General features: G+C 40.7%; 1 protein-coding gene across 1 annotated transcript in view; it reads left to right on the top strand.

Moving 5' to 3' along the window:
* Nucleotides 1–14,984, top strand: part of ttn.1 (titin, tandem duplicate 1) — a 685,821-nt gene that overhangs the window by 620,106 nt on the left and 50,731 nt on the right. Inside the window, exons 256-271 of the mRNA XM_041201521.1 lie at nt 781–1,080; nt 1,173–1,475; nt 1,604–1,903; nt 2,046–2,333; nt 2,583–2,879; nt 2,971–3,273; nt 3,371–3,676; nt 5,086–5,373; nt 5,495–5,785; nt 5,887–6,174; nt 12,349–12,936; nt 13,029–13,133; nt 13,221–13,418; nt 13,514–13,810; nt 13,909–14,496; nt 14,593–14,895. Coding sequence (XP_041057455.1) covers nt 781–1,080; nt 1,173–1,475; nt 1,604–1,903; nt 2,046–2,333; nt 2,583–2,879; nt 2,971–3,273; nt 3,371–3,676; nt 5,086–5,373; nt 5,495–5,785; nt 5,887–6,174; nt 12,349–12,936; nt 13,029–13,133; nt 13,221–13,418; nt 13,514–13,810; nt 13,909–14,496; nt 14,593–14,895 — 5,043 coding nt within the window. The remainder of the gene's footprint in view (nt 1–780; nt 1,081–1,172; nt 1,476–1,603; nt 1,904–2,045; nt 2,334–2,582; nt 2,880–2,970; nt 3,274–3,370; nt 3,677–5,085; nt 5,374–5,494; nt 5,786–5,886; nt 6,175–12,348; nt 12,937–13,028; nt 13,134–13,220; nt 13,419–13,513; nt 13,811–13,908; nt 14,497–14,592; nt 14,896–14,984) is intronic.

The raw sequence follows: 14,984 nt of genomic DNA, 5'->3' as shown, positions 1-14,984 counted from the left end.
ACCATTAATATATACCACAAAAAGCAGGGGACCTAGTACTGAGCACTGCAGAACCCCACTGAAAACAGTCTTCCAATCATAAAAACATCCATCAACAATTATTCTTTGTTTCCTGCCACTGATCCAATTTTGTATTCAGCTTGCTACATTCTCCTGGATTCTATGGTTTTTTAAAACCAGTCTGCCATGTGAAACCTTGTCAAATGCCTTGTTAAAATCCATGTAGACCACATCAGCTGCACTAACTACTATGATCAACCCTCCTTGTTACTTCCACAAATAAATTCAATCAAATTAGCCAGACATGACCTTCCCTTAACAAACCCATGCTGACTGTCTTTGATTAATCCATACCTTTCTAAGTGACAGTTTATCCTGTCCCTCAGAATTGATTCCAATAATTTCGCCACTGCCGAGGTCAGACTGACTGGCCTATAATTATTGGGTCTATCCTTCGCTCCCTTTTTAAATAAAGGTACAACAGCAGACCCCTAATCCTCCAGCACCTCACCTGTAACCAGTAAGGCTTGAAGAATGATGATCAGACCCTCTGCAATTTCCTCCCTGGCTTCTTTTAACTGCCTGGGGTACATTTCACCTGGTGATTTATCCACTTCCAAGGATGCTAATCCCCTTAATACTTCCTCTCTCCCTATGTTTATCACATCCAAAGATTATGCATTTGAAAGAATTAGAGCTGCGTAACTAGCTTTTTACAAATAGCGTTCTACAAAACGGCATTACTTAATCATTTCCTTATTGATTATTAATGTTTTTCAGATATTCCTGGACCACCACAGCCACCATTTGATATTTCAGAAATTGATGCTGATTCATGCAACCTTAATTGGCATATTCCGTTTGAAGATGGTGGCAGCAACATAACAAACTATGTAGTAGAGAAATGTGATTTAAGCCGTGGCGACTGGCTTACTGTTGTGTCATCTGTAACAAAAACAAACTGTAGAATTGGAAAGCTTATCCCTGGACAAGAGTACATGTTCCGTGTTCGTGCAGAAAATAGATTTGGTATTTCAGAACCTCTCACCTCTGATAAAATGATTGCTAAATATCAATTTGGTAAGCTATGACAAAGTACTTGGGCTACGTTTTTTTAAGACATAAAACTGTCTTCGGAGCTGACTACAGTTACTTTTTATTTTTGTCTACAGATGTTCCCAGTGAACCAAGGAATGCACATGTCACAAAGGTGAATAGAGACTGCATATTTGTAGCATGGGATAGACCAGAAAGTGATGGCGGTAGTCCCATCACTGGCTATGTTATTGAACGTAAAGAGAGAAATAGTCTTCTTTGGGTAAAGGCAAATGACACATCTGTCCGTACCACTGAGTACCCATGTTCAGGACTAATTGAAGGGCTAGAATATACTTTCAGAGTCAGTGCACTGAACAGAGCGGGATCTAGCAAGCCTAGTAAACCAACTGAGTTTGTAACAGCTAGGACACCTGTTGGTAAGTATTCCAAAAAAATTGAAAACAGTTTATAAAGTTACTTTTATAATTATCTTAAATACTTTGGATTTCATATCTTAAAGTTTTTGTATGTAAACCTAGAAAAATGTACCCTTATTTTACAACAGATCCACCAGGCAAACCTGAAGCCATTGATGTCACAAATAGCACTGTTTCTCTCATCTGGGCAAGACCCAAACATGATGGTGGAAGCAAATTAATTGGCTATTATGTTGAAGCCTGTAAATTACCTGGTGATAAGTGGATACGATGCAACACCAATTGCCAAAATGTACCTAATGAAGAATTTACCGTTACCAATCTTGAGGAACATGCCCAGTATCAATTCAGGATCATTGCAAAGACAGCAGTTAATATCAGCAAGCCATCTGAACCTTCAGATCCCGTGACTATTCTGGCAGAGCAAGGTATGAATTAAATTCACTTTCTTATATTATTTTCAACCTGATTTTCATTTGCAATGTCATAAGGAGAGTGATAAATTTAGTATGTTTACTTGACCTAACTTAAAAATATTATTCATGTTAAAATGCTTTGTTCAATTTACAGTTGCACCAAGAATTGACTTGGGTGTGTCCATGAAGTCACTGATCACAGTAAAGGCTGGATCTAATGTTTGTCTAGATGCTAATGTCTTTGGAAAACCCTTTCCAAAGATCACATGGAAGAAAGATGGCAAGATAGTAATGCCTGCCGAAGGCGTTAAAATAGCCAGAACAAGAAATCTGTGCACACTCGAATTGTTTAGTGTACGAAGGAAAGAAACTGGAGAGTACACCATTGTTGCAGAGAACCCAAGTGGCTCCAAATCAGCTAATGTAAAACTAAAAGTATTAGGTAAAAAGTATTTTAAAATGTTTCATTGAAAAAATTTGAATCTAGTGATAATACAACAGCTTAGTAGAATGTATATGTGTATATGCAACAATATATTTAACAGCTTCAAACACGTAAATGTAATTTTTTGTGAACCAAATGGAAAAAATGGAAAACAAGATTTTAAAGCAAATGACTAGTTTCATTTTTAAGTTAACTAGTTAAAAATGTTTCTAAAATATTAATGCATCCTTATGTTTTTTTTGTTAGATAAACCTGGTCCACCAGCTTCTATCAGAGTTAACAATATTTATTCAGATCGTGTTACTCTGAATTGGGAACCTCCTCTTGAGGATGGAGGTGCTGAGATAACTAACTATATTGTTGATAAGCGTGAGACAAGCCGTCCTAATTGGGCTCAAGTTACTGCTAATTTACAGATTACACAATGTGGCATAGAAAAACTGATAGAAGGACATGAATACCAGTTCCGTGTCAGTGCAGAAAACAAATATGGTGTTGGTGACCCAATCATTACTCACCCAGTTGTTGCTAAAAATCCTTATAGTAAGTAAAACACATTTTAGTTCTGAAGTTTTTTGACTTTAATTGATAAACAGACAAAAGATATTTAATACATATTTTGTATTATTTACAGATGTACCTGGGCCATGTGATCCTCCAATAATTAGCAACATCACAAAAGATCATATGACTGTTAGCTGGAAAGCCACAACAGATGATGGCGGCTCTCCGGTGACTGGATATTTAGTGGAAAAACGTGAGGCAATGGCTGTCAATTGGTCAAAAGTCAACAGGAGACCAGTTTTGGAAAGAACAGTTAAAGCTACAGGGCTTCAGGAAGGCACTGAGTATGAGTATCGAGTTATTGCCTTGAATAAAGCTGGACCGGGCAAACCCAGTGAATCTTCAAAAGCAGCAGTCGCCCTTGATCCTCAATGTAAGCAGATGTGACTATATATATAATATATTTATGAGTAGCATATCTCACTCTCTTGTTAAATTTTTTTCTTACAAATTATTTTATTTCCATTCAGATCCTCCAGGACCTCCTGCTTTCCCAAAAGTTGTTGATACAACCCGCAGTACTATCAGCTTGTCTTGGAGTAAGCCAGCATATGATGGTGGCAGTCCAATTTTGGGATATCTAGTTGAAGTTAAGCGTGCAGATGGTGAAAACTGGACAAAATGCAATATACCAAAGAATCTTCGTGATACACACTATACTGTTACAGGACTATCTGAAGACACCGAATATCAGTTCCGTGTAAGCGCAGTGAACAAAATAGGCTACAGTGATCCAAGTGAAGTTCCGGAAAAACATACCGCCAAGGATATTTTGAGTAGGTTTTCATTACCCATGTGAAGCAAATTAAATATTATCACCAAAACATTATGGTTATCCTCAGCAAATCAGGCAACATGTAGAGAGTTAAACAGCACTTTTCTGATGAAAGGTTGTTGACCTATGTTAACTCTGTTTCTCACTTCACAAATGCTGCCCGACCTTCTGAGTATTTCCGGTATTTTTTGTTTTTATTTTCAATTTCCAGCATCTGTAGTATTTTGCCATTGTAGTATTTTTCTGAAGTTGCTCTCTCCATTATTTAAGTGTAAGCATTATCCTATTCTAAATAAATGGGTTAATGCCTATGCTAAAATAGTAGAGGGGGAATTTCAGATAAACGTTTTCGATTTTTGTAGTTGGTATCCAACAACATAATTACAGAGTCTCTGTTTCAACTGGAGATCGGCTGGAACAAGCACCAGACATGCATGCCTTGGTGTGCTGTAAATGTCCATATGTTCTTCAACTGGTCCTTAGGAATTGACTTTGAGTTGGGTAGTACCATGGTGTATAGTGATGCCATTTTTCTATACAGAATCAAATTGTTCTTTTTCTTAATGGGAATGAGGAGATGTTTAAATAGTTGTCAAGTTAGATGGGAATATTGTGGGTAAGATTCTTTAGGTAAGTTTAAGACTATTTTTATGAAATTTATTTTATCTTAGTTATGTATAAATATAATTTTACAGGTATATAGTTGGGTAGATGAAGCAAATTTTGTATGGAACAGAATTGGCATTTTTGTGACTGAACCAAATGACGCTGTAGAGGTGGGTGGCCTAGAAAATGATCGGTTCCTGGGATGTGGCTCTGGGATCTGAATGACCCACACAGGTTGAATTGAAAATGTTCTCAGGGATATAGCTGGCTGAAGAGATAGTGGCCTCAGATTCTGTGATTTGTTTGGTGGTAGTAGCTCCATGACACACAACAATGGCCAGAATTTTCCGGCCCCATTGGTGCAGGGCAACATGGCAGGCTTTTGGGGCCCTGTCTCCACTGAAGCAGTCCTGGGCTGCCAGCATAGTGAACAATATGGTGAGACAGCCAAAAATTGGTTTCACACCGTCATGATAGCAGTTTAAGATCATCCGTTCCACCCGTCAATGATGGGCTGTGTTTCCTGCCACCACATGTCAGAAACCTAATTTCAATACTTTAGCATCTCACTATAAGCCCTGCTCGCCAGCGAGAAGGCATGTTTCCTGTGGCTGCATAATTAATGAGGTAGGAATGGGACGATATGGCACTAACACCCGCCATTCTAGCTGATGGGTGAAACTACTTTTTTCCCCACCCGCTACCACACTTTGTACAATCTTGGGACGATTCCACCCCATGTCTTCATACATATGGAAGATTTTTAATAATGAAGATTAAATTATATATTTTCTTCCTGAACAGTTCCCCCTGAAGCAGACCTTGATGCTGACTTAAGGAAAGTGCTTGTTCTGCGTGCTGGTGTCACAATGAGGATCTATGTGCCAGTGAGAGGCCGGCCTCCACCAAAGATTAGCTGGGCTAAAGCGGATGCCAACATACAGGATAGACAAGGACTCGATATCAAAACTTCAGAATATGACACAATGTTATACTGTGAAAATGTGAATAGATATGATGCTGGAAAGTACATTTTAACTTTACAAAATAGCTGTGGAACAAAGGCATACACACTTACCGTAAAGGTTCTTGGTAAGTTATTAATTATTTTATTGTCATAAAAAGTAAAATTTTATTAATGTTGAGTGAGTTGATTATAAATATTTTATTCAGTGAAACAACCATTTACCTTTTTCTTTTGCTTTTTGATTAGATACTCCTGGACCTCCAGTTAACCTTATAGTTAAAGAAACATCTAAGGACTTTGCTGTTATATCATGGGATCCTCCTCTTGTGGATGGTGGCAGTCCGGTTAAAAATTACATCGTAGAGAAGAGAGATGCTGAAAGAAAGGCATGGTCAACTGTGGCAACTGAATGTCCCAAGACAAGTTTCAGAATTATTAATTTGGAAGAAAGTAAATATTACTGTTTCAGAGTTCTAGCTGAAAATGAGTATGGCATTGGTGAACCTTGTGAGACAAAAGATGCTGTGAAAGCTTCGGGTAAGAATTAAATGTACTGATTATTTTTCGTGATATAATACAGCACAAAAAACTGCATGTTGTAAATTTTTTCCGCTAAAATAATCCATTATATTATGTAGAAGAACCTGGGCCTGTGGTAGACTTGAAGGCTGCAGCTGTGTCCAAGAAATCTTGCACTTTGACATGGAAAAAACCAATCAGTGATGGTGGAACCCGAATTACTGCTTATGTCGTTGAAATGATGGTCCAAGAGGACAAATGGAAAGAATTGATGAGAGCTAAGAACATGCAATTTGCAATGAGTGAACTGGAAGAAGGAAAAGAATACACTTTCAGAGTAAGAGCACAGAATGATGCTGGATACAGCGTACCATGTGAAATTACACTTGTTGCAAAGGATCACGTTGGTGAGTAATTTTTCACAATATAAATAACGAGCTCCTACTGGCATCTACAGTTTATCTTGCAAAACTTGAAGTTCAAGTACAAGTGTGAATTGTTGAATGTAGAATAACTAATATTTGGTATTGTTAACTAACCTAAGAAGACCTTTCTAACACAATACCGTGCCCTCAGAAACCTAAAGTGCTTTACAGATATAAATTAATTTTTAAGTGTAATTACTGTATTAAGTAGTGGACAAATGTGGTAGCTGTTACAAATGAAACAGATAACCAAGACACCATTCTTGTTGCAAAAGGAATGTTGTCCAGGGTCAGAATCTTCAGGTCGGCGAGCAGGGGTGGGTGTCCCGACGTCACCGTGTGTCATCCGATTTTCAGTTCCGTGGGCGCGCACTGGAGTCAGCTACACGCCCGCCACACTGGCAAAGGCCTATTAAGGCTATTTAAATATCAATTAAAATAATTAACGGAGCTGCCCATCCAACCTTAATGTTGGCAGGCAGGCAAAGAGCCCAGGCGGCCTTCGCACTTCTCATGAAACCTCATCCACGGGCGGGATGAGGTTTCATGAAGGTTTTTAAACTTGAATAAAAAATTTAATTTTTTTTTTCTCTTTATTTAAATTTTTCAAAATCAAACTAATCTCCCTGAGGCAGCTCTGTGTCTCAGGGAGATTTCGCTGCTCTTCCACGCACATGCACGAAAGACCGCAGGTCTCAACTCAGCCTCCTCCTCCCGCTCACACGGAGTGCACCACCCATGCAAAATGGCAGTGCACAGCTGATCACGGGCTGCGATCGGCTGTGCACCCGCCCATTCCCACCCAACCCCCCAGATGGGGAGAAAATTCCTCCCCAGGATTTCTTTTGCACACAATGTCATTGAAACTGTTACACCTGAACCACCAAAGTAGATTGATGGAACCTCAATTGAACATCTCAGCATTCCTAAATACTGCATTCACTTGTCAGCCTAGATTATATACACAAGGCCAATAAAAGGTTGAATCCATGAAGATGTGACTATGAGATGAGTGTGCTACCGTGGCACACTAATACTTAATTCTATAAAACCACAACTTGTAAAATGGCATTTAACCATGTATTAATTCTATAAAGTCTATGCATTTTTTAAAATTCATTTATGGGATGTGGACGGTCGCTGGCTAGGCCAGCATTTATTGCCCATCCCTAATTGCCCTTGCGAAGACAGTGGTGTGCAGCCTTCTTGAACCGCTACAGTCCATGTTGTGTAGGTACACCCACAGCGCTGTTAGGGAGGGAGTTCCAGGATTTCGACCCAGTCACAGTGAAGGAACAGTGATATATTCCCTAGTCAGGTTGATGAGTGGCTTGAAGGGGAACTTGAAGTGGTGCTGTTCCCATGTGTCAGCTGCCCTTGTGCTTCTAGATGGTAGATGAGAAATGCAGAGCTCCGGTGCAAGGTGCAAAATTAGGAGCGGGTGGCAATCCGCCAGTGATTGCCACTCCTCGGAAGTTTTGGCCCTATAATGTTTATAGACACTCCTCTGAAAGAGGAGTGCTTTCAGAAGGTGCTGTCTAAGGAGCCTTGGTGAGTTCCTGTAGTGTATCTTGATGGCACACGCTGCTGCCACTGTGTGTTGGTGGTGGAGAGAGTGAATGTTTGTGGATGGGGTGCCAATCAAGCAGGCTGCTTTGCCCTGGATGGTGTTAAGCTTCCTGAGTGTTGTTGGAGTTACACTCATCCAGGCAAGTGGAGAATATTCCATCACACTTCTGACTTGTGCCTTGTAAATGGTGGACAGGCTTTAGGGAGTCAGGAGGCAAGTTACTCACCACAGGATTCCTAGCCTCTGACCTGCTCTTGTAGTATTTATATGGCAGCTGTGACAATTTGATCTGGAAGTAACTCTTTCGAGTACAAACACGTTTCCATCTGTTCCTATTCAGATGAAGTTACATTGTTTCATAGTTTACCATTGTGAGATTTGAACTCTCAATCTTGGGGTTACAAACCCAGTACCATAACCATTTGGCTATTTAGGCCAAGCTCAGTTTTGCCATTGTGAGATTTGAACTCTTGATCTTGGGGTTACAAACCCAGTACCATAACCACTTGGCTATTTAGGCCAAGCTTTGATCTGGAAGTAGGTGAGCTTTAAAAAACATACAATAAACTAATTGGCAATTAACAGGTTTAAACTAAAATTACATTCATCAGATAGGATATATTGAAATTAAAAGGTAACCTCACCACCAATAGTCTAAACTATTAGGTCATGCCTGACTAATCTAGTTGACTTCTTTGAGGAGATCACTAACAAGGTGAACAGAGGAGTGTCTATAAACATTATAGGGCCAAAACTTCCGAGGAGTGGCAATCACTGGCAGATTGCCACCTGCTCCTATTTTTTTCCTTGCACGGGAGCTCCGCATTTCTCATCTGGACTTCCAAACCAGGCCTTTTCAGAAATGCAGAATGTACGTGTTCTGGGAGTCCTCCTTTGTAGTGCAGGATCATCAGGGGAAGCCAAGCCACTGCCTCTTTTTAAGGCACTACCTGCTGGTAAGTCTTCATTCATTCACTCACTAACACAGTGAAAATCTTTGGGACATTTAAATCGCTGTTCAGTGTGTTAGTGAATAATTGTGAGTGAGATGAGCGGGTAGATGGCAAGGTGGTGGGGTGGCATGGTGCATAGGATGGGTAGAGTGCTAAGTGACAGGTTGGTACAGTGGGTAAGGCGACAGGGTGGATAGGGTGGCAGGATGGGTAGGGTGCTAAGCGGCAGGGTGGTACAATGGGTAGGGCCCTAGATGGGTTGGGTGTCAGGGTGGGTAGGATTGATAGGGTGCATATAAATATGCGAATTGGGAGCAGGAGTAGGCCACTTGGCCCTTCAAGCCTGTTCCACCATTCAATAAGATCATGGCTGGTCTGATTGTAACCTCACATTCCTGCCTACCCCCAATAACCTTTCATCCCCTTGTTAATCAAGAATCTACCTAGTTCTGCCTTAAAAATATTCAAAGACCCTGCTTCCACTGCATTTTGAGGAAGAGTTCCAAAGACTCACGACCCACTGAGAGAAAAAAATTTCTCCTCATCTCTGTCTTAAATAAGCAACACTTTAGTTTTAAACAGTGGTCCCTAATTCTAGATTCTCCCACATGAGGAAACATCCTCTCCACATTCACTCTGTCAAGACCCCTCAGGATCTTAATTCTTACTCTTACTCATCTAAAGTCCAGTGGGTGCAAGCTTAAGCTGTCCAACCTTTCTTCATAAGACAACCAGCCCATTTCTGGTATTAGTCTAGTAAACCTTCTCTGAGCTACTTCCAATGCATTTACATCCTTCCTTAAATAAGAAGACCAATACTATACACAGTACTCCAGATGTGGTCTCACCAATGCCCTGTATAACTGAAGCATAACCTCCATACTTTTGTGATCAATTTACCTCACAATAAATGATAATATTCTATTAACTTTCCTAATTCCTTGCTGTACCTGCATACTAGCCTTTTGTGATTCATGCACTAGAAGACCCAGATCCCTCTGAATCTCAGAGCTCTTCAATCTCTCACCATTTAAATAGTATGCTTTTTTTTTAATTCTTTCTGCCAAAATGGACAATTTCACGTTTGCCGATATTATACTCCATTTCCCAGATCTTTGCCCTGTCACTTAACCTATCTATGTCTCTTTGTATGTCCTTATGCCCTCTTCACAACTTACTTTCCTACCTATCTTTGTGTCATTAGCAAACTTTGCAACCACACCTTTGGTGCCTTCATCCAAGGCATTTATATAAATTGTAAAATGTTGAGCCCCAGCACTGGATCCCTGTGGCACACCATTGTTGCAACCTACCAGCCAGAAAAAGACCCATTTATGCCAACTGTTTCCTGCCAGCTGGGTAGGGTGGTAGGGTGGATAGGATACCAGCTAGCAGCTAGATATAGTGGTAAGTTGATTAGGGTGGCAGCTGGCAGGGTGATATGCTGCCAGCTGTGTAGGGTAGGTAGCATGTCATGATAGTAGAGTGGCTAGGCTGGTGAGTCGGATCATGTCGAATCGGGGGAGTCAGAAGGTCGGGGTGAGGTCGGGTTAGGTCAAATCAGGGGGAGTTGGAGGGTTAGGGGGTCAGTTGGAGGGTCAGAGGGGGACTCAGAAGGTCAAGGGGGAGTCAGAAGCTCAGGGAGTCAGCCAAAGGTTCAGGGGGAAGGCAGAGGGTCGGGGAAGTCAGAGGGTCGGGGAGAAATCGAAGGTTCGAGGAGTCAAAGGATCAGAGGTGAATTGAAGAGTTAGCATGAATTGGACGTTCGGAGAGAGACAGGGTGGGGGAATATCGTAGGGTTGGGGGATGTGTCAGATAGTCGCAGGGAGTTGAATGGTTGGAGTGGGAAGTTGGATAGCTGGGGGGTTGGTGTCAGGATCGGGAGGGTGTCGGAGGGTCAGAGGGAATCGGATGGTCGGAGGATGTCGGGGATGATTCAGAATCTGGGCATATGGGAAGTTGGTGGATCAGGGGAGTTGGGAGATTGGGGATAGGTTGTGGGGGGGTGTTGGAAGATCAGAGGGGGTGGTAGTCGGATGAGTCAATGTGATTGATAATGCATAGTTACCCTGAAGTTAGAATTTTTTTTTTGTCTAACGTTTTCTAGGTAAGTCAGAACCATCCAAAGTCTCCAACTCCGGAGAGTCCAGATGCAGGGGAATTGCCCATCAGAAGTCCAAACTTGCTGGGGGATTTCCACATAGCCAGCACATTGGGACTTCCATGGGTCCCATTGTGCATATTGGGTAGCACATGTCGGGTAGAACCATCCGGAAAATTTTTGGGCCTATATATGGATTTCCAGAAGGCATTTGATAATCTACATAAAAGATTATTAGCTAAATGAAATCTTATGTTTAGAAGGTTGACAGACAATTGAACTGAGGGCCTGAATTTTACCAGGCCCTGGGCAGCAAGCTGGTAAGCGGGTATCTGGTAAAATCATGGGGAGCTGTGTCAGATTGGCTCCCTGATACATTTCAGTCATTGGGGCATTTTACCAACAATGGGATAGAAGTGGACAGTCTGCCCACCCCAATTTCCATAGTTAAAAGCCCAATTAGGGGCCATTTTACAACGCTATTAGCATTTTGCTGATGGTGGATTGATCCCCATCGCATGAGGAGGCCGACAGCCAAATGGGAGCAGCCTCCCAGGCAAAGCAAGCCTGGCAGGGAAAGCAGTTCCTGCAGTCAAAGCAATTTCCCCAGAGGGCTTTCCCTCTAGCTTTTGTCCTTTTCATAATGTAAAATTTTGTCTTCACCTACCTACCTTCAGCTACTTGCTGTCAGCCCCAAGTCCCAAAACTGCCTCACAAGAGACTGGTGATGCTGCTAAACTGTCGGCCCTCTGATTGAGCTCTTGGGGGCATGTTAACTCGTAAAATGCAGGGGAAGTTCTGCCAGATACCTGTGCATGCTAATGCACACATTTCTGCCCGACATCGGGGATTCCACGCTACCAGCAAAATTCTGGTCAAGATATTTAAAATGATAAATGGATTGAGAAAAGTTAGTCTCTCTGGTGGAGGAATCCAGAACAAGGGGTCAGAATTTTAAAATTATTGCTCAGCCATTCCTGAGTGAAATTATGAAGCACTTCTTCACACAAAGGGTAGGAGAAGTATAGAATTCTTATCCCCAAAAGGCTGTGGATGGTGGGGCAGTTGAAATTTTCAAAACTGATCAACATAGAGTTGAGGTACATACCAGCCAAGATCTCATCAAATGGCATAGCAGTGTCAAAAGGCTGAATGACCTATTCCTGTTCCCATTATAAGATATATCTCATATTCCCATCTTCAATTATAACGTTCCAAGTCTTAATAAATTGCATTTATCTTACATTAAAATTGGCATAAGCCAAAAGCACAATTTGTGCGGTGATTGTAATAGTTACTTCAATTACACAATTATCATTTTAATAATTTCTTTGAAATTGCTTAGCCAAGATATATCACCTATGGTAAATTATTTTGAGTCAATCCTTAAGTTAAACTGCATGCCTTCTTAAGGCCTCACACATTATAAGACATTGCAAGCTATTATTAAAACATCAGAATGCTTTCAAAGTATACATGTCAAAACTGAAATTTGAACTTATTAAACTAGATCACTCTCTTTGGTTCAACAGCACCACCGAATATTGACTTACGAGACATCCCTGACTTAACTTACATTGCCAAGGAGGGAAGTAGTATCCGGATAAAGATTCCAATCAGTGGCAAACCTGCACCAAAAGTAACATGGAAGAAAGGTGAAGACCTGCTTCAGGAAAGTGGAAGAATAACTGTGGAATCCACAGCAATTAATACAACTCTCGCAGTGCGAGATTGTCAAAAGAGTGATGCTGGAAAATACACAATCAACTTGAAGAATGTTGCTGGCACTAAAGAAGCTACAATGTACATGAAAGTAGTTGGAAAGCCTGGAATACCAACTGGACCTTTCCGTTTCGATGAAATAACAACAGATGCAATTACTTTAATCTGGGCTCCCCCTAAGGATGATGGTGGTGCAGAAATTACTAACTATATTTTAGAAAAGCGAGATAACATCACCAACAAATGGGTGACAAGTGCCTCTGCTGTACAAAAAACAACATTCAGAATTACAAGGCTTCATGAAGGAAATGAGTACGTGTTTAGAGTCAGTGCTGAGAATAAATATGGAGTGGGAGAAGGCCTGAGATCTGATCCTGTCATAGCCAGGCATCCATTCAGTAAGCATTTTTGCATTTTGCAACTAAACTTTAATTACAGTGCTGCATTCAATTTTAAACAGAATGTTATTTCTCTTTCTTCCTACCCCAAGATGTGCCTGATGCTCCTTTGCCACCAGATATAGTTGCAGTCAGGCATGATTCTGTCTCCCTGACTTGGAAGGATCCAAGGAAAACTGGCGGTTCCCCAATCACAGGTACAAAGTTTAATTTCTCCCTTTTGACCTGTAATTAAACTTATATAACTATGCAGCATTTATTTGAAACTCCTTTTTTTGCACCAGGTTATCACGTTGAATATAAAGAAAGAAACAGCCTCCTTTGGAAGAGAGCAAATAAGACCATACTAAAAATGAAGGATCATAGAGTGCCAGGCTTGACTGAAGGTCTTGAATATGAATTTAGAGTAATGGCAATTAACTTGGCTGGTGTAGGCAAACCTAGTGGACCATCACATCCTGTTACTACGCTTGATCCAATTGGTAGGTGAAATCCATTGCACAGTTCCTCATTACTTATTATTACATATTACAAATGACAAAAATCAGTGCCTGACATAAAATGTTTTTCTTTTCAGATCCTCCTGGAAAACCTGAAGTCATTAATGTTACCCGGACATCTGTAACTTTAATCTGGACTGAGCCAAAGTACGATGGTGGTCACAAACTAATTGGCTACGTTGTTGAGAAACGTGATCTGCCTTCAAAGACATGGATGAAAGCAAATCATATTAACATTCAAGAGTGTGCTTTTACTGTTACTGATCTTACTGAGGGCTGTAAATATGAATTCCGGATAAGGGCAAAGAATGCAGCAGGAGCAATTAGCCCACCATCTGAAACTACAGGAACCATTATCTGCCAGGATGAATATGGTATGTAATTTTCTTCTTTACCACATGATAAAAACAAAAATGAGAAGGAAAAAAACACATGTAGTAATACTAATTCATTCTTTCTTTTACACCCACAGTGGCACCAACAATTGTAATTGATCCTACTGTTAAAGAAGGTTTAACGGTTAAAGCTGGTGATACTATTGTAATTACTGCTACTAGTATTCTTGGCAAACCTCCACCAACATCAGTGTGGTCTAAAGGTGGAAAAGATTTCAAGGTCTCTGAGATTGTCCAAATTGAAAAAACTCCAACTTCCTCAACGCTGTCTGTTAAATATGCTACTAGGAAAGATTCTGGTGAATATACTATCACTGCCAGCAATCCATTTGGCACCAAAGAAGAAAATGTGCGTGTGACAGTGTTGGATGTTCCTGGTCCTCCAGGACCTATTGAAATAAGCAATGTTTCATCTGAGAAGGTTACACTGAATTGGTTACCTCCAGCTGAAGATGGAGGTTCTCCAGTCAAATCTTACACAATTGAAAAGAGAGAAACTAGCCGCCTTCTCTGGACTTTAGTTGCCGAAAATGTTCTGAGCTGCAGATATGTTGCAAGTAAACTTATACAGGGAAATGAATATATCTTCCGTGTCTCTGCTGTAAATCAGTATGGGATTGGTGAGCCAGTACAGGCAGAACCAGTTAAGATGGTGGACAGTTTTGGTAATCACATTTATTTTTAAAATACTGAACATTATATTACTTTTGTATATTGGCCTGATAGAAATATAAGCTTAATTTATAATATTCCTCTTTCAGGTCCTCCTGGCCCGCCTGCAAAGCCTGAGGTCACTAATGTTACCAAAAGTACTGTTACTATTGGCTGGAAGAGGCCAGCTGATGATGGTGGTAGTGAAATCACAGGATACATTGTAGAACGTAAAGAAAAGAAAGGTCTCAGATGGATTAGAGCAACGAAGAAACCAATATCTGACCTCCGACATAAAGTAACAGGACTGAATGAAGGAACTGAGTATGAATTCCGTGTCAGTGCAGAAAATAAGGCAGGTATTGGACCACCAAGTGATCCATCACAACCGGCATTAACAAAAGATATAGCATGTAAGTAACAAAGATACATTACACTTTTCTCATCTTTGTTGTAGGTACATTATTCTGTGAAACTAGAAATACTTATATGTAATTATATT

The sequence above is a fragment of the Carcharodon carcharias genome, chromosome 12 (assembly GCF_017639515.1).
Source record: "Carcharodon carcharias isolate sCarCar2 chromosome 12, sCarCar2.pri, whole genome shotgun sequence".
Classification (NCBI taxonomy): domain Eukaryota; kingdom Metazoa; phylum Chordata; class Chondrichthyes; order Lamniformes; family Lamnidae; genus Carcharodon; species Carcharodon carcharias.
The sequence above is the reverse complement of the archived record's forward strand: the minus strand, read 5'-3'. Positions and strand labels throughout refer to the sequence as shown.